We start from the raw sequence: 24,738 nt of genomic DNA on the forward strand, positions 1-24,738 counted from the left end.
CTGCAATTGAGGTGAATATCAACATCTTAAGTAATCTAAAATGAATAAGCTGCACAATGGTTCTGTCGATTTCTGCATTCACATGGGCACAGAAGAATGGTGGGCAATATTCTGTGACATCATTGTAAAGCAAAACAAGTGAAAAATTTGGGTAATTTTCTACAGAAAGGTGCTTTTTGTATTTTGGAGGAAATAAGATGTCACATTACTTCGAAAAAGCAATGAAAGTAGATCAAGAGGACAGACGAGATGGGGAAATGGGGAATGTTACCAAGCACCTGCAAAGCAAAATGAAAAATAACCACAAATAGCTGGACTTTAATAGGCTAGACTGACATTCTTAAATGGTTGGTTTATGTTCAACAAATTATGTTGTTTTACAGAAAATAGTTTCATAGTGTTCATACCAACACCAAAGAAAAACTTAAGAAAATAGCTAGACTAAGTTTGATCTTTATAAAAGTGCCAGTCCACTTTTTTCAGCAGCCTTGTTTCTGGACATATGAATGCATTATTGAACATTGCAGAACTGTTTTGGCACAAATTCGTTGTAGCAATTTTCTTTTTTTTTTTCTTTTTTTTTTTAAACAGAATCTTGGGTAATTTTTGCCAGAAATTCTGCTGTTAAACGAACAGTATAAGTCGCATCAGTCGAAAAATACGTCATGATGAGGAAAAAAACATAAGTCGCATTGGACTGTAAGTCGCATTTATTTAGACCCAAGAACCAAGAGAAAACATGACCATCTACAGCCGCGAAAGGGCGCTCTATGATGACACTGAGCTGCATATAGCGCCCTCTCACGGCTCTAGACGGTAATGTTTTCAATTGGTTCATTTCTCTCAGTTCATGTTAAGCACAAGTTAATTTTGATAAATAAGTCGCACCTGACTATAAGTCGCAGGACCAGCCAAACTATGAAAAAAAGTGTGACTTATAGTCCGGAAAATACGGTAATTATTTAAAAAGTAAGTTCAAATAATGAATTGCTTCAAAAAAGACTGCTTAAAAAAAGTGTATGCCATTGATTACAACCTCAGAGATCACAACAGGTCTGTCTTTAAGTTATTGTTAAAAATCAGTTCCCTCATGGAAAAAATTGTGGTTTTTAATTCTGGAACCCCTTATTGCATATATGCAGTGCAAATTCATTAGATACACTTTTTTTTACCGCCCTCTACACATCCTTTTTTGGTCCCTTTCAAGTATGTAGATAAAGTCAGCTGACACGCCACCCAACATGTAAAGACCAGTGCCCCTGTGCAAAGCAATTACATTTTCTAGTGATATAATGACCTGGAGCTATGTATTCAAGCACTAGTCCAGTTCTTCCTGCTTCACTTCCACACTTGCCTCCAAGGCAGTAGCTTAAAATAGGACTTCCGAATGATCCTATCATTCGAACAAGAATGATTAGCACTGGCCGGCCTTCAGAAAATCAAAATCCAGGCCAATTTAGTTCTATTAGAAATGCTACAGCACAAGTCCATCTGAAACTTTTGTGCATAGTCGAGCAGAAAAAACTAATATTCATATCCTGTGTGCCCAATTCTTTGTTTTTGTCCTTGATCCTAACATGTTCCCTGAAGCTAAATTCATGTACAGATATAGTGAGTATGGAAATGAATGAGTAAATTTGTATGGGCATCCCAAAGTAGTTTAACCCTGCAATGGACCAGCCATCTGTCCAGGGTGTTTGCCTGCCTGCGGCCTGAGTTGGTGGGATAGGCTTCAGCATCCCTGTGTCCCTACAAGTGGTTTGAAAATGGATGAATAAATTTAAGTAATTTTAACCTATATTATGTATATTGTTCTAGCAAGGATGGATTAGTCAAACATGTAAAGACATTTACATTTTTTCTTTTTAATTTCAAATAAATACTGTTCTTTTGTTCTATTAGGGGCCGGGTTTTGACACAAACTTCACGTTATGATTTGAGTCCATTTTCAATTTAATTCTGTTAAATTCAATATTGATCATTTTGGATGCATATCAAGTACAGTACATACCAAATTGGTACTACTAATGTATAATATTGAAGATTAAAATTAACTGATTTGTATACAAACTCTTAAACTACACTCAATTAAGTTCTTATAACAATAAAGTTACAATTACAAAGTCTAATTATATTTCCGCTCCAATCTTGTTTTTTGAAATATAACCATATAATGGTGGCTGTCACATGTTGACAGATTTAAGCATAAATTAAATACTGAAGAACAGTAAAAAATTATAAAGAAAGTTGTATGGTCCATATATTTAGCAAAATGCCCCTTTCTAGAGTTAATTCTTAAAGCTTACTAATGAGTTTATGGTCAACAAATGTTTTTTTTCTGAAATAGAATACAGATTTCGGTAAATTGCGTTCTTTTAATATACCTTCGGATGTGTATTCATGTTTATTTTGGGCCACCAAACACCTCCATGTTTTACCTGTTTAAAGACTGTATGGTGACACTACATAAAATGCGGCGATTTTCTAAGCAGATAAAAAATTATAACAATCTAGTGCAGGAGTGTTTAAACTATGGCTCGCTGGCCATCTGCAGCCCACTATCACTCCTGTGGCGTAGATCTACTGTGTGTATGTGTATATATATATTAGGGCCGGGACTTTAACGCGTTAATTGAGATTAATTAATTACACAAAAAATAACGCGTTAACTAAGATTAATTAATTACAGAAAAAAAATCCCGCATTTTTAATAACTTATTTTTGCACCGCGGAACGTTTCTCACTGGATGAGTTTCAGCGGGACCGATTATACTGAAGCACCAACTAGCGTTCGCTCCGCATATCACTGCAGCCTGCAGCACATCGAGCCTCAAGTATCACCTCAACGCAAAACATATAGCAGCTAGCGTGGACTTTGCACTTTATGTTGAACTATGTATTATTTTGTTGGTGCAACAGTTTATGTTGAACTCTTTATTGTTTTGGCCAAGGTTATTGAGAGTTGGACTTAGTATGTTATGGCCTCTGAAACAACAGAGAGATGTTTTCTAATAGTCAGTGTTTCCAATGTTCTGAATTTAATTGACAGGATTGTGTTTTACTTAAAAAAAACTCTTTACAGAAGGTTCCAGCACCTATAAGCTACCTGAATTTCTGAAATGTACTATTTCTAAATTGTTTCTAAATATGCTATTGCTACACTTCATGGCAAAAATTGCACTGGTCTGCTAGACTTGGTTGAACAAAAATAAACAATATTTTGTTGCTTAAGCTTATGTATTCAGTCATTATTCAATGGTATACAATAAATCCATGTGAAAAAAAAACTTCTCACTGTTCTCAGGTCAAATATTTATATGCGATTAAAATGCGATTAATTTCGATTAATTAATTACAAAGCCTCTAATTAATTAGATTAATTTTTTTTAATCGAGTCCCGGCCCTAATATATATATATATATATATATATATATATATATATATATATATATATATATATATATAATTTTTCTTTTTTTACCCATCCCTACTGTCTGTTTGGATAGATGGATGGATGATCCTGTTTCTACATTTAATCCCAAATAAATATCTGCAACAACAAATATTAAAATAAAGATACATTTCCGTGCTGTACATTGCAATTTTGTGATGCTTGAATTTCAATTGTAGCATATAAATGATTGATTTTTGTTGTTTAGTATTTTATTTCTTATTTAGACCGAATATATTTATACATTGGTATATAATTTTATTACTGTTACTATTAGTGAATGGTGCAAATTTTTATAATATTTTTGGATATGGTACATGTGTTAGTAAAAACATTTCACAGTTTCCCGCCTCTGCTGAAAGTTAAAGCAGCTCTCCAAAGCACCAAACATTTGCCGTGCTGCACTGCCGGCACCGAACATGCTCAAGTTCAAAGAGGTGCTTATGCTTTGACTACTGCTAAGCCACTTTCACAGACTCAAAAGCAGTCAGAGGGTGTCCATTTACAAATATTCCTTCTTTTAGCCGCCAACTATTACTCTGGAAGAAGTCAGGAGGTGAAAAAAATAAATAAATAAAAGAACACATCCAGACAAACACATTCTCTGGTGGTCATGCACTGCCACTCGCAAAAGTGCCCCATTTCCAGGGTGGCTGCGTCCCCCTCAGTCTGCCCTTTCAGGTGGAACTCAGTCCTCCCACTCACAGCGAACACAGCCTTCCTTACAAACCAGCGCATAGTGGAGTCGGTGGGATGCAGGTCACAGCTCTGTGAGTGATGTATGAGAGGTGTCAAGGATATCAGACGTCACAAAGCCCCCATTAGCATTCCACTTTCACTGGCAAATAAACAACTGCAGCAACATCTCAGTCTGGACCGCTTGTTTTGATTTGGCAGTGGGTGTGGGTGGTCGCAGAAAATATCCTGAGGAATAATCTATGCGTTTCTTTATGAAGGAGTTCAATGTTGTTTTGCCTTTCACAGCTTTCTGTTACTTTCTGCTTCGGCATGCATGAAGGGGTGCTGCCATTTAGCACCTAATGTTCAGATATGCTGCTTGTTAGCGGTAGCTGTGCATTATACATGCAGTTCAGCTTTTATGCACCCTGATGAGTAAAAAAAAACACTCTGCTGTTTTGATAAAATCCACTTATATTTTTGCCCGATTTTTTTCCCCTCTTTTGGTCCAAGGTTATTAATCTGCAGTATGTTGCACAGCTCTTTAGATGATAGTAAAGCAACAACAATCATAATAAATAATGATGACGATAATTATAGTACAAGCAACTGCGAGTTCACCTAACATCATTCTGTATGCTGCACCAAAATGGTTTACATGGAAAATATTGTCACGAGTCATTGATTTTTGGATGAATAAATTACTGTTTACCCTGAGGCTGATCTGTCTGATTGCTGCATGAAGCATGGGACCCTGATGGCACCTGCTACATATCAGTGGCATTGACTTTGTGAGGCGTCTCATTCATGCAGAAGGTCAGGAATGGTTGAGGGCAGGCAGCTATGGCCTTCCATGCTCCTCTCTGGCTAAATGGTTGCTGTTAACACTCATTTTGATTGAGTGAGCACAATGTCAGGTGCGCCAGGGTGACGCTCATTAGACTCTCACATACCGCTCCACTGCCAAGGGACATTTCTTGAGCGTGAGAGATTCTGCTCTTCAGTCTTATATAAGGGAGAATCTGGTTGCATTATTAGCTTTACTGGTTTATATTGTGTGTGTGTGTATATAAACTATTTTTCATATTTAAGGTCTTTTCACAGCAACACAGATCTTCAGCAAAAAAATTTGGGCTGATTTTTTTATGCGATTTGTCTTGCCAATATTAATTCATATACATATTAAAGAAAACTGCAGATGTGCTGAATAAAATTCATACTCTGGTAGTAGTTGGCACTTACAGAAAAGCATACCCTGGTACACAAAGCACTTGGCAGCTTACAATGAATAGTTCACCCAGGAATGAAAATTCTGTCATGAATTCTTCTCCCTCATGTTGTTCCAAACCCATAAGACCTTCATCTTCGGAACACAAATTAAGATATTTTTGATGAAATCCGAAAGCTTTCTGACCCTATATAGAAAGCAGTGCAACTGACACGTTCAAAGCCCAGAAGCATAGTAAGGACTGGAGGTCGACTCATAGTGGATTTTACCAATACTGACAGCTAGGTTGGACAACACTGGCTGATACAACTAATCGGCTATTGGTTTTGAAACAGATACAAAATGAAAATTTGAATAGTGCTCCACTATTAAAAAAACAGTACTGAACCACAATGTGTAAATTGATAAATTTAATTATGATTAAATTAATCATGTGAATGGCGCTCTATGAAAATAATCCATGTGACTCTGACACACATTTACGACAGTACCACGCTGTATGTGTTTGGTGTTGCTGATGCAGCAGCCGGCATTCTGATGTAGAACCTGATTGTGCTGCAGCTTATTTGCAAAGACAGGAATGCACATGCATGCGTTGTGGTACTGTCATGAATGCACTTCAAAGTTTTCGTGCACGGGTGGAGCAAAAGAGAGACTCTTTGTTCTGGTCATAGCATAACTATTTTAACTGTGTTTTAAAGAGAGCCTATGTAATCACCAATAATTAAAAATATATACTTTCAAACATACTGATAAACTAACGTTAAATATAAAATACTGTATTTAAAACAGCTAGTTCATATATAACTGTCATACCGCGCGTCCTGTGACAAATTTGTGACACGGAAGTTATCAGTCTAAATTTTCAGCAAAATCAGTCAACGGTGAAAATCAATAGATTTTATTTAAAGTCCATCAGTTTAACACTGATATTGGACAAAAACGAACATGTTAAATGTAAAGTTTTCAAAACAGGTAAGTTCATATATTTGTAATAAAGTTGAATTGAACTGCTGCATCAGTCATACAGCGCCCCGGACCGCGCGTCTCATGACGAGCTCGACGGACCGCCGCAGAAACAAGAATGAGATGCATCCTAACATAACTGTGGCATTAAACTCCGTTAGTGAGGGCTCGTTTAAAATATTACACATATATAGGCTGTTCAGATTACTTGTTAAAGACTCTGGAGACTTTGTAACAGGCAAAACTATGTATTTTGCATGCATCACATTATAGTGCGGGGTGCATGAAAATAATAACAAGGCGGCAGAGCGAATTTATCATCCATAATGGTTCTCACATAGTCCTTCATTGTCATCACCACATAGTGTGCATTATAAGTGATCAGTCTTTAAGAGAAGGACTACGTGAGAACCACTATTGATAAATTCACTCTGCCGCCTTATTATTTTGTCTTTACTTAATTTGTAATGCCAAGAAAGAGTTAATCTCTCATGTATGAGAAGAGCGCGTTGCTGCGCAACAGCTATTAAATGTGTGGGACACCTCGTTTTCTATCTCTTTCAATTCATCGATTTAACGAGTTGTCCGAGTCAAAGCGTTACAGCTTTTTCACCGACTGCAGGCTCTAATCCTCTTTGTGTGTGAAATGTGGTGCTGAAGTGAAATAGCTGGGCAGTTTGATAGCAGACTTATAATAGGTCGCCTAATAAAAATAATAAGTCATTATTATTATTATAAATTAATACATTAATAGGAGAGTGAGCCTAATATTGTCTTGACTATGGACAGAGACATCTGCTATCATCTATCTCTACTACAATACTATCGTCTACCGGCATAACCTTAATGTGAATCGTGTTGGTGGGCCAGCTGTATTCACAGTGCAAGGTAAAATAAATTACAACCCCTCTCTAAACAAAAAGATCTGGCGCATTAACATCATTGCAATATTTGAGTCCATCAGAACAGTTGCATTAACAGCTGTTGATTCAAATTTAAAATGTTTACCACACAGAATTTTGGCCCTGAACATTAATCTCTGTGTAAACAAGCCTATACAGTTTCTAAACTCAGTCTTTTGCAAAGTTGTGAGTGTGTGGATGGTTAGCAGGGCATTGCTATGCAGTTTTTCAGGTATTTTAAGTGTTTATTAGTGTGTTTCTCAGGTGGAAGTAAAAGCTAAACTTGACTAAATGTCCTGCTGTGGCTGGTTAGGACAGTACTGTTACTCAGGTTTACATGGAAAAAAAGCTCTCAACCTTACCTGCAATGATCCAGGTTAGGATGAATTATGGGTGTCATTTTTGTTTTAACGCTTCCGTGTTAAGTACGATTAAAGAATTATTCCTCATTATATGGATTTATTAATTCAAGTAACCTAATTTATATATTCATTCCCCTCACTAATAAGCAAGCATCAAGTAAGTTTGTATTTGTATTTTATTCTACAAACTTAAAAAAGGATGAAAGAACATCTAAAGCTTTTTTGTCTCCAGAGATTTTCTGTCTTCTGATCATAGACTTTAATCATTAGCATTTAGAATAATTACATAGCAGGTCATTTTGATTCTTTCTAAAGTACGTTGTAGCCACTTTTAGTCTTTACACAGCGTCGAATCATTTAACATTCGCATGGGGTGAATAATCTTCTTCAAAAGAGCATTAGCATGCAAAATATTACATGAAAAGACAAAGGTAATTACAATACGTTTGAGCATTTTGCCAGTAACCTTTAAGGCGCATGAATCACTGTTTGGCTTATTCACCCATGCTGAGGGGGGCTTGAAGGATGGATGCGAGGAGCGGGGCATCTTACACCTCACTATTTCTATTTAATTTTACCATGATGCCTTTTTATTATTCTACACCAATGGCCTCAGCACTAGAAAGTACAGCTTGTGGATTTGCAGCACATGGGAACAATACCAAAGCCACAGATTCTTTGGCTGTGACACTTATGGGATTTTTCTACCCTCCAAATATTTGATTGTGTAGTTTTCGAGTTAAACCGGTTTATTATGATCGTAAAACATAAGAAATCCTCTGGCCAGAATTATCATTTTTTGACATCGAGGGATTTTGTCAAAGAATAATGGGAACCTTCCTGAAACCTGTCTCTGTACCTTTTTATATTCTCCCATTCTTTTCCTCACCTCAGTCTCTTAGAGTTTCCGTCGGGGAGAATGAGGAGGATAATTTATGGAAAAAATTTGATTCCCCTTCCTGGTGTCAAAAAGGTAACTGCTCTACAAGGAACTGTGATGGTGACAAAAGTGGCTGCGTTGTTTACCGGTCTGGCTGTCTAAAACGTCCCCCATGCCCCCCACAGCAGCTGCCTGTTTAATTAGAGCGCCGGGCCCCCAGAGACCAGCAGCTCCTCCTGCACACTGTATGGAGAAAACCAGACCCTCTCGATCACTCAGGCCCCTAACTGTTCACGCTGTTTATTCAGCCGAGACTGCATGCACCACAAAAGCTTCTAATTGACATAGTAAAAAAGCCAGTAAATAACAAAGGAACATGCACGACAGTAACCGTGAAGAGACATCATTATGCATGTAGACAGTGGAGGACAGTCACTAGTTAGGATGTTATTCTAATCCTTTCCTGAGATGTGTGTCTATATATAATGCACAGTTAATAGCACCAAAAAAACAAATTGGAATCATTTCCGAAGTATCATGTGACACTGAAGACTGGAGTAATGGTTATTTTAATTGTATAGCAGGGTATTTTAAAATATAGAATTATTTAAAAAATAATAAAGCATTATTAGAGTTTGTCACACAACAGGGCTCTAGTGTGTCATCGAGACATGATTTCAGGCCGCCCAAAAATGTTGAATATAAAAATGGTTACAAACTGCTTAATGCTCAGACTCCACAGTTCAGTATTACATAGTTCACGGCCTTTGTAATGTGTTTCAGCAATATATATCTAACATTTATAATGCGTTTAGAAACAATTCTCAGACGTGTCTGTCTGATATGACATGAAGAAACGGAGACAGTCCAGAAGAGCTGTGGCAATGTCTCCAAGATACTTCAAGAAACCTACCCCAAATGTCATGTACAGCAACAGTTTATTTGTGGCACTTCATCCATTGTTGTCAATGAGATTCAGAGCTGGCCGCACAGACAGAGAGCCGTGCCCAACCGCTCTTTTCATCTGGGTTTGTGCTTAATGCCTCTACTGAGACATCCATCTCTTGATTTCACATTTTGTCTTCCTGTTCCTTTTCTTGCAGAGCAATCTTAAGAAATTGTAGTGGTTTGCACTCCTTTCCATACTCCATTCTTCAAGAACATAAAGCATTGCCTTTTGTCAGAGATATAAAAGGCTGATTGTATCACCCTGAGCGGTGATTTTGGACTTATATTTTTCACTGTTGGCATCCCTGACATGCTTAACATTTTCAAACATTATTTCATATTAGCAGCAAGACAGTATCATTTTATCATTCTTTCCACACTTTGGCATCAATGGCATCAATTTAATATGGACACTTACTGCAGTCATCGAGAACCGCTTTGCTTATGGTCATACTAAGATCCTCCGTCTGTCTGTGGCACGTACATCTGTGTTCTTCTGACAAAAAGAGAGAGATTTCCTATGATGTTATCTGTATTCCCACAGGGTACAATGTGAATTCAGTGAGCTGTGTTTTAGCAGCTTTGCCAGACAGTCTTTTTTTCTAATATAATCACCTACTCAACACTCTCCTGAGCTCTTCAATACAGTGGGTGGACTGTCGCAGCCTAAATTGAGTTTTACTAGCCTTTTGTCGCAATGTGCTTAAACACATTTTAGGTGCCGGTCTACTGTGGAAAAAATGGCTGCAATAACTCAGTGCCTTTATGACCGTATCCAGGATCTCTCAGTCATGTAGAGTTGTGAGAAAATGGAAAAACAGTGAAAACACTACCCCCCCCCCCCCCCAAAAAAAAAAATCCTATATTAATGTTTACATACAGCATTGTTTTTATGTTTTGTAAATAGATTTTTTTTTTAATGTAATTTTGAATAAAACTTTTTTTAAATCTCTGGAAAAAAATGTTGGCATAGTTTATGCTTGCATTGCGAAAACAGTAAAACATTATTTTGATGTACAGAGCCAGTAAATATACAGTGTCATACAAACATTTATATTTATGACATTTTTAATTAACAGTTTTTTGTTTTCACAGAGGAATCAAATGATAATTAGCAAGAAAATGCCCGACAGAACCATTTCAAATTCTCCTTCCTGTTGCATTCAGTGCACAGCATTATGAATCTACTGAAGCTTTCAAGTGTAATAATCTAGCAGTCAATTTCCAGAAAACATCTGGAAATGAGACGAGCCTGAATCCAGCGAGGAACAGGTCACGCCAGGAGCCTGTTTTATAATCTGCAGAAAATGACGACTGATTAACTCACCGTTTATTTTGGTACAGATTAGTCTCCAGGTTTACTTTGGAACGGATATGAAATGGCTCAGATGTGCATTTGCATACATTAAGGAAGAGGCTGTTGACATTAATGTAGTAATTAGTTGCATTCTAATGAGCTGATGGTGCAGCCAACAGCGGCGAGTTGTCTGCGGGTTACTGCCTGACAGCGTTTACTGTAAGTGGGAGTCGGCAGCAGAGTGCTGGGAGCCGGGGGACCCTATATGATGATTGTTTTGCCACATTACAAAATGTACTTACTGTGTTCCGGTGTGTGAACATTTAAAGTCAGCGTGAAATCAAAATTGACCCCATTTACTTTCATAATGCACATTCTTTATGACTTTCCTTTTCCGCTGACATTTCTTAGGCAAAGTGGGCAGTTGGATAATGTTAAACGATAGTCAAAAAGCTATTCAGGCATTGTTTATTTTAGCAACTTCGATTCAGCCCTATTCCTCTGTGTATTTTAAGAAGAAAATAATGGACCTTTAGGTATGCAACACCTTGTCACTGTGCCAGAAACTTTATTTATGTACCTTATTTACTCCTAAAAGGTGCATAGTAGTGCTTTAGGGGTGTGTTACTGTGATGCACTAAAATGCAACTTTTAGGGATAGATAAGGTGCAAAGGTGTGCCTTTTAACAGTACTGCCCCAGTGACAAGCTATTGCACCCCTCAAGGTACCCTTTCTTTTTTTGCACTGTGTAATGACCACTTTTTATTATCCAAATATATTAACACTACTCCCCACACCCACCCCCCATCAAATATTCTGTTTAACTCAAAAATGTCACATTATTTGTGTAAAGTGGTTTTCAAACTGCAATTCACATTGATTTTTTTAAAAGCACAAAAGATATGAATAGGTCATTTGCTATTTGACTTTGAGTGAAAACGGGGAGAATTTCTGCTCCATAAAGGCAGATTTGATTTAAAGCTCACATTCAGAGCAGATCAAGCATGGCTCAAGCTGTAGTGAGATTGAAATGTAAACCTGGATGGGATCTCAGTCAACCAGGACAAAATTCACAGGTTAAAAAGGAATTTCAATTGGACAAAATATATCACAAGAAGAGTTATATGGAATAGTAATATGATATTAAAACTGAAGGGCTTGCTTGAATCTATAGACCCATCATGTCATTAATTTCTAATTGAGTAAGTTGATTTTATGGCCTGTTTAATTGCAGCCTTGGAGATAGTCACCTTGTCAAGTTCACAAGTTTATTACTTTGGTAATGGCATCAGACTGCTGCAGGTAATTATCTCTTTGTCTCCCTCTTTTGCTCTCTCTTCTCTCCCTCTCTAAGCTGAGACATAACCAGCTCAGGAGGCTAGGTTACCCTTTTGGATAGTTACCAGAGTGTACATGATTGGTGTATTGAGTTCAGGTCTGAGATTGAATGCACTGACCCTCATCAAATGCAAACACTTTAATGGTTTCCTAAGCATACACCATATTTCTCAAGGTGGACAGTGATGTGCACGGCAGAAAAAGCTGTGCAAAGCACAAATAAGACCCTGGTAATGCTCAAAGGTGTTTTCATGTCACTTTTAATTTGTATGATAATATCTGCATGAGATTTACTTTTTCTTTTTTTTCCAGGGCCAATGCAAACAAAAAATTCCACATTGAAAATCTAGGATTCAGACTGAAAATATAGTTTAAAGTTTCTGCACTATTTCTAGGTCACTAATCAAGTAAGGAGATTTGTGACGTTGATCATGTGACTCATTGAACAGATGGTTAGATTTTCTTTTTCCATTCCTGCTCTTTAGAAAATGGAAAACACGTTCATCAGAATTAACATTTGTAGAATTGATGCGTCTTGAGTGCTGCTGTCATCAAATTGAAAGGGGAACAAATTCTTCTATAATTCTTAAATTATCCATTTATAATTTTTTATGTATATGTTTTGTTTGTTGTGATGTGGACAACTGTTCTAAAGTTTAGGGTCAATGTTTTTATTTGTTTATTCTATATATATATATATATATATATATATATATATATATATATATATATATATATATATATATAAATAAATGCAGCCTTGGTAAACATAAGAGACATCTTTTAAAAACTCACAAGAAAATCCTACAGGCCCCAAACTTTTAAAATGTTGCAAAATATTTCGGTTTCATATAAACTTTCTATTCATTACAGAATTTAAAAAAAAGTATCAGTTTCCTCAAAAATCTATTTTAAAAGTATCAAAATAGATTTTCTTTTAAATGATAAAAGTATTTCACAATATTACTGTATTTTGTATCAAATGAATGCAGCCTTGATGACCATTTACTGTGAGACTTCTTTTAAAACCACCAAAAAGTCTTGCCAACCCCAATGCTTTGAATGGTAATATTAAAATCACAAATTAAAACAGTGTTGTTCTAAAAATCCTTTGCTCTGTGAATATTTTGCTGGGTTATTTTTGTTTCTGCTTGAGGTAGCAGCTCTTTAACACGGGTTTCCTCCGCATGTGTTAGTTTTTTAATTTGGTTTGATGGCAATGCCTCGGAGACATGAGATTTGTGTGTAGAGAGTGAAATAGAGATGGGGGAGGGGAGCGAGAAAGAGAGCAGCCACATTATCCATAATCCAGTCACAGCTGTCTGCGGTTTGGCGACACCGCTACAGCAGGTCCCTGCTAATAGCTCTATATTTCATAGTGGAAAACGCCATGCCACAACCCACTTGATGTATGACAATGTCTTCGTTTCACCCACAACCTCCCCACTATTCCTACCCTCTTCTCATGCACTTTACTGTCCTCTCCCTCAAACTCACGTTCTCTCTCTCTCTCTCTCGTCTTTGTCTTGCTCTGCAGTTTGATAAAGCATATGCCTACAGCGTCCGCCACATGTTTGGGAAGGAAGGCAAGCGCACTGACTACACCCCCTACAGTTGCATGAAGGTGATTTTGTCAAACCCACCCAGCCAAGGCGACTACCATGGTGAGTCATACTGAGCCAGACTGTTGGTTTTAAATGCGATCGGTTCCCCAGAGGCCCGTCTTTAGTTCTGTAACGAAGTGAATTAAAAGACTGCACACTACGCAGGTGGTCTGAACAAAAAATAAATACAAAAATTCAAGTCCATGCAGCCTAATTGATAACACCTGCTATTCGCAATGCACATAATGGACAAAATGCATCTGAAAGTGAGCATTACAGTGCACTGCTCTCTATGAAGGCCAGAAAGCCTTAAGTTGTATAGACTAAAGGGTGGAGGGCATTACTTTCTTACATGCTTCAATACACCACCACAAAGGTATACAGGTGCTGGTCATATAATTAGAATATCCACAAAAAGTTGATTTATTTCACTAATTCCATTCAAAAAGTGAAAATTGTATATTATATTCATTCATTACACACTGACTGATATATTTCAAATGTTTATTTCTTTTAATTTTTATGTTTATAACCGACAACTAAGAAAAATCCCAAATTCAGTATCTCTATATCTAGACAATTAGAATATTGTGAAAAGGTTCAATATTGAAGACACCTAGTGCCACACTCTAATCAGCTAATTAACTCAAAACACCTGCAAAGCCTTTAAATGGTCTCTCAGTCTAGTTCTGTATGCTACACAATGATTGGGAAGGAGGCTAGCTGTTCAGAGAGCTCTGTGTCCAATCACATTAATAGAGAGGCTAAGGGAAGGAAAAGATGTGGTAGAAAAAAAGTGTACAAGCAATAGGGATAACCGCACCCTGGAGAGGTTTGTGAAACAAAACCCATTCAAAAATGTGGGGGAGATTCACAAAGAGTGGACTGCAGCTGGAGTCAGTGCTTCAAGAACCACTACGCACAGACGTATCCAAGACATGGGTTTCAGCTGTCGCATTCCTTGTGTCAAGCCAGACAGCTTGAACAACGGACAGCACCAGAAGCGTCTCGCTTCTAAAAGGACTGGAATGCTGTTGAGTGGTCCAAAGTTATGTTCACTGATGAAAGTAAATTTTGCATTTCCTATGGAAATCAAGGTCCCAGAGTCTGGAGGAAGAGAGGAGAGGCACACAAACCACGTTGCTTGAGGTCCAGTGTAAAGTTTCCACAGTCAGTGATGGTTTGCGGTGCCATGTCATCTGCTGGTGTTGGTCCCCACAGTGTTTTTTGAGGTCCAAGGTCAACACAGCTGTATACCAGAAAGTTTTAGAGCACTTCATGCTTTCTGCTGCTGACCAACTTTATGGAGATGCAGATTTCATTTTCCAACAGGACTTGGGACCTGCACACAGTGCCAAAGCTTCCAGTACCTGGTTTAAGGGCAATGGTATTCCTGTTCTTAATTGGCCAGCAAACTTGCCTGCACAACACAGCACAAAGCAGCACAACGGTTTCAACATTGATAATAGTGAGAAATGGTTCTTGAGCAGCAAATCAGCATGTAAAAATGTTTCCTGAAGGATTGTGGAATACAAGAGACCGGAGTAATGCTGCTAAAAAATCAGCTTTGCATCACAATAATATTACATTTTAAAATATATTCAAATAGAAAACCATTATTTTGAATTGTGATAATATCTCACAATATTACTGATTTTGCTCAAATAAACTTAATGAGTCTACTTTCAAAATCACAAAAACTTTACAGATGCCAAACTTTTGAATGGTTGCCTTTGCCTTCCTACATGTAATTATGCAGCCATTCCCTGCTGAAGGTCTTTGGATGCATGAATTCTATTGAGAGTTTTGAAATCCCTAAAAAGATCTTAAATGACCTTTTTTCAAAAATAATTGCTAGTACCCTCTACCCAGGATCCCATGATCATAACTGCTAATTTACTTCCTTGAAGTGGCCTTCATAAAGTATGTACCCTTCACTAACAGCCTTGTGGAAGAGCACTTAGATTTAATTGCTCACTTTTGCTTGGAAACACGATCCCACAAGTAGTACCCCTTTCCTACAGTAGCTTTCAAGGCAAAAAAATAAAAGAATAAACACATGGGTCATGTTCCAACTGTCCTGTAGGACATATTTTCAGACACTGGTTTGAACTGATGCTTGTAAACCCATTTTCTCCTTCTCTTCGTCTTCTTCACAGGGTGTCCATTCCGCCACAGTGACCCTGAGCTGTTGAAACAGAAGCTGCAGAACTATAAAGTCTCTCCTAGTGGGATCAATCAGGTTTGTCTGACAACTAGCACACACTTGACCAGGATCGGCACTATGTGTGTAAAGGGTTTTTTAAAACTTAACCTGGCATCCATTAAAATGATTTGCACAAATTCCTCTCCATGACCACAGACCAAACAAAATCTACCAAATAATCAGTAGAAAGGACATTAGTTCAACCGTTAAAATGATGCGACTATATAGGAATCATGCAAAAGTGGTGTGATTCATTTTTAACAAGGCATCCCTGAAAGCCCCATCCTGCACTACTTTTGGAATATTAATGAATCTGCTGTACTTCTGGAATATTAATGACAAAAAGAAATAATGCTCAGGATTCTCCAGTGTAATGACAGCTTCAGCTCTCTGTTGATTACTTTGACCTTTGCTGTATCTAGTGATTTGATGTGTTCTTTAAAGTACTCTTAAAAGTCATTTCAGCTGATTTTATTTCTCACACATTAAAGCAACTGCAACTGGCCAGGGCAGTGAAAGGAGATGGACCAGCCTTGCTGTAATGTTCTCCTGGAGTTAGAATCCTTTGATGCTAATGCAATTAACGGGCTGGTTTTAATAAGGCCATTAAGTTCAGCATTAAAAAGCTCCTAAAAGAATATATTTATAAAGCCGAATCTTGCATACTATCTCTTGTTTTACAGTCAAGACCTCTAGCTGATATGAGTGAAGCTGACTGTCAAAAATAAAAAATAAAAAAAATTTTTATATTACATATTTACATTTTTATATAATAATTTTTAGTTTATAGTTTATATAATAGTAAATTTTACACATAATGTTTAAAATGTACATGTAATGTTGAAATAATACTTTTGAACTTTTGTTTGAAGTGCATGAAAAATCATTTTTCAGCTATTTGAGAAACGTTAGCTTGTTCTCACTGTAAGGTGTGCAAAATTTTTTTTTTCTCTCACATGCCTCGTCCACTACCACCCATCGTGCGTTCGAGGGAAATGGCTGATGGCTGCCTAATGCAGTCCGACATGCCAGCCCAAGGGTAGCACATTTCCAATCCAATTAAATTCATAATTTCATTGGAGACCCCAAGCAGTGTCCTTACACACTCTTAGTGTTGAGAGTCTTAGACCTGTGGGCGTGTGAAGCAACAGCTTGATGTTCACCCCAGGAGCTCTCGCAGCACGTGGCCCTCTCACCAGCCCAGTGCTCTGGATAATTAAAAACCTCAGAAAATGTGAAAAGCCAGGGTAGTAGGGTGATTAAAATGCAGAACGTCAACCTTCTCAGTCAACCTGTCTATTGACAAAGTGACATTACAGTCAAAAGGGCGAGACCCCAGTCTGGAAAGAGAACTGCTGTAGAAAACTGAGCTCACCTCTCTCTCACTCGCACTTAGAGTCCGTCACAGCGTGACTCTTACTTTAGGAAGTGCAGATTAAAGAATTGCATGCTTGGTTCACAGTTCGAACAGTGGAAGAAGAAGCGAGAACATGTAGAGTCACATGTAGCATGCATGTTATGGATTTAATCCCAGCGTTTTTCACGCCACTTAAACAACTTATACTTTACTTAATACTTTAGCATCCCCTGAAATTATAGTCTTATGTTGCGCCTGTTTGTTAGCTATCAAGCTTATCAAGCTATTAAGCCACAGATATAATAAAGTCAATTTGTGCCCAGTGTTGCTTTTTTTTTGTGACAATTTAGCTTTTTTACAAGAATGCCATTTTCTGGTTGTGATCATTTCTTGACACTGTGATTCAAGTTTCTGATCTTAACGGATTTTAAAGTATCAATAGTTTGTAAGTGGCAAACACTTTATGTGAATGAACCTATTCAACGCTCAGTTCAGTGACTCATTCACTCATGTTCAAGGTTCATGGATGTCCTGCAGGATTTTCTACATTGAAGTGTTTGATTTAAGTATGCATTTAAATATTGCCGTTTAGTACTATATAAACTAAATTAATGCAAACTTTTGTAAAAATATCCATTTGGAAAACATCCCTCAAATCACTTTTCCAAAATCTTAAGAATTGTAATTTATTCAACTTTTTTTTCATTCATGTTTCTTGTGATTTGAAAAATATCAGATTTAAAAAAAATAACACAATTGTGTGAAAATATACTAAATATATTTTTGAATAATCCAACCTAACAATTACATTTTTAAATATACTTTTATATTACAAATTACAATAAAAAAAATCTAATACTTAACCTTTGACTATAGCCATTGAACATTACAGTATAAAGTATAAAGAGCTATCAATTTAAACATTTATTAGACTTCGAATTTAAGTGAACTTAAAGCAATCTACACACAAGCTCATTATAATGAGTCCTGTGTCCTTCAAGTAGGAAATTAAAATGTAAGTTTTCAACACTAAATTCAAAATAATAGATGAATCCTTAAAGCTACTAAAGTTATTGATTTCCTCTTTTTTTCTTTTGTTCTTTGATTAAAAGATATCATAGCAGCTGGGTTATTAGGTTTTGGATGCTGTTACTCTAAGAGCTGCCACTTCTGAACATGACACGGATCTGACATGCATGCTCATATTTTAATTTCTCGCTTTAATATGAAATGATACAGGCTACAGCTTGTGCCGCCATATTTGTGCGTGCAATTGAAGAGCATGTACTATGAGCACGGTATAAAGGTTGACAGAACAAGAAATTTTTTTCTACCGATGTATGGCCTGACAACATCTCATCTGATCGCAGTTCACTGTTGTTCTACTTGAGCTTCTCGTCACCTAAACCATTTCCGCACTCGTTTGACTAGTGCCTGGCACTGGAAGTGGAGTGCGTGTCTAAAATATGTTCTGTTTGTGCTCATAAAGATGTACTGCATCTGAACAAATGCAATTCTGGTCAAGAAAAAGAGACAGAATCAGAAGTTATGAGTGGGGTGGCTAACGCTAGCTCCGCTCTGCGATAATTGATTAGATAACCGGCTTCCTGACGAGATGTGCGTTAATCATCAGCGATATATATCGTGCACCCCTAATATATGAATATATACATATTTCAGCCAATTACAGTGAGTAGTTAAATAGGCAAAAGGTATAAGTATGTGCAGTGTTAATGTGTAATGCATGTTATTAGCTGTTTTTGGCTATGTTACTGCAGGCAGTATGTTACACCAGTGATATTTATCTTGTTTTTCACAGCATACATTGAATCCCTAGTTGGTTTCTTTCTGTATATTTTACCATTTCTTCCCAGTAGCGTTTGTCTCTGGAGCTTTGAGTTAGGTGTTGGATGGTGTTGGCTTTCACCTTTAAGCCCATGTATTATGCATTTCAGCTCTTGCTGATGCTAGCTGAGGTGGAATGCCATACTTTACCAGAGGGAATACATAGTGTTAAAAGCATCACCTGAGGGGAGGTCTGAGCAAAAAAGAAAAGGAAACAGAAGTAGAATGTGTAACCACTTCTCCTTCTCCCTTTGATGGCATTTTGCTGCTGTCTCTCACCTGAAACCTCATAAACGTGTGCTGTGTCAGCGAATGTAGCACAATGCATTGTTAACTATGTTATTCATCTTTATTGCTCATCAAAGACTGCTTAGATATTGATTTGACATTCTGGGCCCTTTGCACCTGCCATTAACATGCGCTGTCAGCAATCTGCTTGTAGTTGGATGTCACATGACCACATTTCTTTTCTTTTTTTTATTGTTATTGTGTTTGGATTTACAGGTGGTCAGGGATGGTTTCTGACCATGTTCTTCCGTGAAACATAAATCCTAATGTATTTGTGTTATCTAACTACACAAGTCATGCAATACAGACACTTTGTACTAAACATAATCATTATCCGTCACTTTGATGGGCTTGGTTATAAATGTTCTGTCAGGCTCAATATTTATCTTGTTGTAATGCCTATTACTATACCATTGATATCACAAAAAGCAAGTGTTGTGTTGTAACGTATTCTTTTTTTCTGCCAGCATCCTTTACTGTGAGGAACCGTATACCTCATTTGTTTTATCTGTCAGAATGGCAAAAAGCATTTCAAGCTCTCTGTTGGTGTTTTTCAGGTTACACCAGCTCTGTAGTGTAATATGTAAGTGGTGTTTTCCATCTGGTCATGTTGGAGACATGAACGAAGGTGTAAATATTAAATAATTTATTAAAAGAACATCCAGTTTCTTTTTGGATATGAAGTGCATGTTAATGGCAAGTTTAAGGTAGATTTGACACCTGATTCTTTTTGCCAAAAAGTGTTGTTTTTCTCTTAATATTTGGTCTTTAATATTTTACACAGATACCTTTTTAGAGCATATATGTAAACGTATTTGAAATGATTAAGACCACTCTATTACTCTGACTCATTATCACTCTCACTGTTTTCCTATTCCTCTCTCGCTCCAAACCGCTCAACCCTTTCATCTCTCTCTCTTTTTTTTCACAGATTCTGGAGCTGGTCAAGGGAATGCACTATCAGCTGGCCTGCCAGAAGTACTTTGAGCTGACACACAATGTGAGGATGCTTTTCATTTTGGCCTGCTGTAATTGGGCCTGCTTTTGTCAGCTCAGGGACAGTCCTGCAGAGTCTGCACAGAGCCTGACCATTGTGGTCACATCTGCCATTAGCTTCAAATTCAATAGAATCTGAATTTGTAAAGTTTGTATAGCAATTTAAAATTCATTAACCCACTGACACATGGTGTCTGCTACAAGGACAGATAGGTTTTAACCATTTATTAGCAACATGGGTGATTAAATTTGGTTCTTAGCCATAATTCTGTATGACTGTCCTCTTTGGCTCCATCCCAAATGGCGCACTTGATGTGGATTTTGTAGACTTAAGGTGACCGTTGCTTGTGTCAGTGAAGTCCATGGACCCGTAGGGTGTCGCGGTTGACATTTGAGGTCTTAGGGTGTTATTTAGCACAGGGCCTTAATGTCATAGTGTTGTTTTATTTATAACATCAATTCATGGTTGATGGTAATACATCAAGTACTATATCTTTGGAATATCTCAATTTTATAGCAATGGACAGATGTGTAATTCTTTCAGTTACAGATTTGGAATAATTTTTGTTTTTTTAACTACATTTATTTTATTTTTTTTCTGATTTAATAAATCATGCATCAAAGCGATAAGCCTTCAATACGTTTACAACTTTTATCATCTAAAGCTTCCTGGTGAAGACTAGATCAACATTGTCTATTCAAGGTCATTAATATTTTCAAAGCGTGTTTAAGTCTAATATTGTAGTTATTTTCAGGGCAAGTGAGCACAAACTCTTATTAAATGATAAATGTGCTGAACCTTAACTTTTTCTATTTGGATTGCCCTTTGTGATTGGACTCTTCAAGGGTTTTGCGGGTTTCAGTTTGCTTTCTTTTGACAGGAGCATAGTAGCGGCGGATTTCTGTGTCAGAACTGGTTGAGAAATCAAATGATTATAGCTCTATAAAAATCATTATCTAATGGATTTCATCTGATTCCTTCTTCGTATTTTTATATTACGAATGGGGTGGATATGACTCTGGCAGCAACTTTTCTGCAATATTTTTATTTTTTTTTCCTCTCTAGAGGAGAGAAATATTTCAGAGCAGTGTCAGTCAAGATTACTGGTGTGACACCTGTGCCCTGTCCCTCTGCTAAAAACGCAGCCCAGCTGACAGGTTGAGAATGAAAATGTGCACACACCAACGCCAAGCAAACGCACGCTATCTGCTAGGTGACAGGTTAATATGAAGAGGGGGGAAAGAAGGTCTTGGATATGAAAGAGATTGGTAAACCTTTCAGATGTTTGTCAGCAGTGCTAGATGGATTTTAAACAGGGAGGCTTTAGTAACAAGTAACTCATGAGATTTATTTCAGAATTTACCAGAAACCTGTAAATCAGAACTACTTATAATAGTTTTAAGAGATATTTGAGTTATAAGAGTTTTTTTTTATTATTAGTTGACTTTTCATTAGTTGAGAATTCATAGTAATGTTATAGTAAAATAATTCATAGTAGATTATTAGTTTTTACTTGATATAATTTTTTTTGTACTTAAGTAGTTGTTAATTTAATTTAGTTTTCCGTAGTTTTCAATATCATTGTTAGCTTATTAATATTTAATGTATTTTTGTGTGTGTGTGTGTGTGCATGTTTCAGCTCTTTTGGTTTTAGTATATTAGGTATACTAAAGTAAAAAAAAAAAGTTTAATGATGTTACATTATTATCACAGTCTAGTATTATTGACATATAGTGGATTTGAAGTAAAGTAATAATTGTGAAATATTTGTACAATTTAACATAAGCATTTTTTTTAAATAGACGTCTTTTGTAACCGTATAAATGTCTATACACACTAATTGATTTAATACATCCTTAATAAAAAATAAATCAATAAAATAGTGTTGACCTCAAATGTTTGACCAGTAGTAAACTGCACATGAAAAGTTGTTTTAGTTTAGTTTTCCTCAGTTGTATATCATTTTAGTTTATTATTATTTTAGTCTGTGTAAATGGTTTTGGTTTTCATTACCACTGCATAGTAAAATCCCACACACATCTCTGTAAACACTTCAGATCATACATGCTGCTGTTCTTGCTGTTGTTAATGCTCTAGCTCAATGACGAGATAAGTAAATCAACGAGCGTGTGTATAAATTTCTAATCTCTTGCACGTCTAGATTTATTCCTTCAATAAGAAAGGTTTATAACAGTGTTTGTGTCTGTGCCACCCCTCTTTTAATGCCGTAATGCACTCAAAGTGTCATTGATAGGATATAATGTCTTTTAATGGCTCCCGGTGAAACGCCAGCGCCTTTGCAGTCCAAGGGCATCATTTAGCTCGTGGCCCCGGGGCGCTCGGGACTGGGGTCATTGCTGATGACTAATAGCCCCGAGCCAAACAGAGCGAACGGCTTATGATGCGGGAAAATGAATAAGACAGTTTCCCTGATGAACAGCCTGCAATAACAGGATTTGAAAGATAAACTGCCCCCGCCCTCCTACCAAGCCCAATGAAAATCACATCTCTGAAATTCATGACTCATATTTTAGGCTAGGTGAATGAAGAAACCCCTGACGTTAACAGGCAAAATAAAACATTCTTGTTGGAGCATCGATGGATCCGCACCACCTCGCCTTCCCTCCATCTAATGCGGGATAGAGCAACCATCTTGGCCGCAAAAACTTGCTTGTTGGATTCGAGCGTAGGAGACTTTAATCACTGCCATATGCGCCCTCTGCTTTCACATCCGCGACACATAACAAATACACTGGCAGCATTTATTTAAAGGTCAAAATGTAATACTTCTCTGATGAAATATTTACACCACCACAATAAATCAAACAATAGAGCGAATAATGAAATGAGGAGGGGAGCTGAGAGAGGCGGACCTCGAAAGGAGGAGAGCTTGTTGCGCATCCGCCGGATTGATCCGTCTCTAGGCCTCGGCTGGGATTGTTTCATGTTTATGCATATTTCATTTGGCGCAGAGTTGCCGGGCGAGGGTAGTCCACTGTAATGTGTTAACTCTGAGATGAATCCGTGTAATGGATCTTTCTGTCCACAGTTTAACTACCGCAGGGACCCTGTGTACTCGATTCAGGGAGACATTTTTGAAAGTTTGATTCATGAGGAGTATCAGGGGCGTGCTGTGATTGAAGCATAATTAAACAGCCATATCCTCTGCACTTAGAAACAAATGGATTGCGCAGCGTTCTGAATGCGATGCAGCTTTCAGGAATCCATCAGCGAGAGGTTCAGCCGTAGACGAGGCTGAAAGAAAGGAAAGATTGCATAGAAGCTACCAGCCTAAAAACCCCTGTGTAGCCTGGTTCAGTGCAGTTATTAAAATGTGCTTTAATTAATACAAGCACACTTTTTCAAATGTAAGTATAGTCATTTGCTTACTGAACTTGTTTTTTTGTTTTAGGTTGAGGATGCTGGGTTTTCTCTCAATCATCCTAACCAGTACTTCACTGAGAGTCAGAAGCTTCTCAGTGGAGGCCGGGACATCAAGAAAGAAGTTGATACGTCACAAAGAAGCCAAGAAAATCCTGCCAGCGTGACCCGTCCATCTCAGGCAAACTCCAAACAGGCCCAAGAGGAGATGGGGGATTTAGACTCCTTCTTCCAGGATGAATGAGTTTGTAGAAGTTAAATCAAATTTGAAATGAATAGTCCATATAGGGCCCTTAACTGGGTTTACTGTATTTGACACTAATTGTGTTTTCAATACGGAAAAGATTTGATCTGGCTGTTTTTTTTTTTCCTTTTAGTGACTAGATCTTTTTCAAATAACCTTGTTTTTAAAAAAATGTATACAATAAAAATAATTTTCACATTTCATAAAAGCTTGTTCCATTTTTACTAAACTTAAGTAATAATCTTTGTAATGATCATGTTTAAACTCTTTGGTTTCCTGTGGTACACACTACCTTTCAAAAGTTTAGGGGTCAGTAAAAAATATTTAAAAAATTAATAAACTAATACCTTCATCAAGGATGCATTAAAGGGATAGTTCATCCAAAAATGAAAATTCTGTCATTAATTACTCGCCCTCATGTCGTTCCAAATCTGTAAGACCTTTGTTGATCTTCAGAACACAAATTAAATATCTTTTTGGATGAAATCCAAGAGCTTTCTTACCCTGCATAGACAGCAATGCAAATACCACGTTAAAGGCTCAGAAGCATAGTAAAGACACTTTGTTAAAATGGTCCATGTGACATCAGAGGTTCAACCGTAATTTTCTGAAGCTACGAGAATACAGTTTGTGTGAACATTTTTGTATACATCAGAACACCGGCTCCTGCATCAGCAGCATCACACGCATGCGTCATGGTACTCTTGTGAATGCACAGGGAAGACTGACACGGAAGAGTTGTTGAATAAAGTCATTGTTTTTATT

At 37.2% G+C, this 24,738-nt stretch overlaps 1 protein-coding gene across 2 annotated transcripts in view; it reads left to right on the forward strand.

Annotated features, from left to right (window-relative positions):
* Positions 1-24,181, forward strand: part of LOC127970356 (DNA primase large subunit-like) — a 217,385-nt gene extending 193,204 nt beyond the window's left edge. For both annotated transcript variants that reach the window (XM_052572897.1, XM_052572895.1), the window contains exons 11-14: positions 13,589-13,715; positions 15,815-15,897; positions 20,283-20,351; positions 23,761-24,181. In XM_052572897.1, the coding sequence (XP_052428857.1) occupies positions 13,589-13,715; positions 15,815-15,897; positions 20,283-20,351; positions 23,761-23,973 (492 nt within the window). In that variant the 3' untranslated portion in view covers positions 23,974-24,181. The remainder of the gene's footprint in view (positions 1-13,588; positions 13,716-15,814; positions 15,898-20,282; positions 20,352-23,760) is intronic.
* Positions 24,182-24,738: the final 557 nt, after the last annotated feature.

The sequence above is a fragment of the Carassius gibelio genome, chromosome B13, assembly GCF_023724105.1.
Source record: "Carassius gibelio isolate Cgi1373 ecotype wild population from Czech Republic chromosome B13, carGib1.2-hapl.c, whole genome shotgun sequence".
Taxonomy (NCBI): Eukaryota; Metazoa; Chordata; class Actinopteri; order Cypriniformes; family Cyprinidae; genus Carassius; species Carassius gibelio.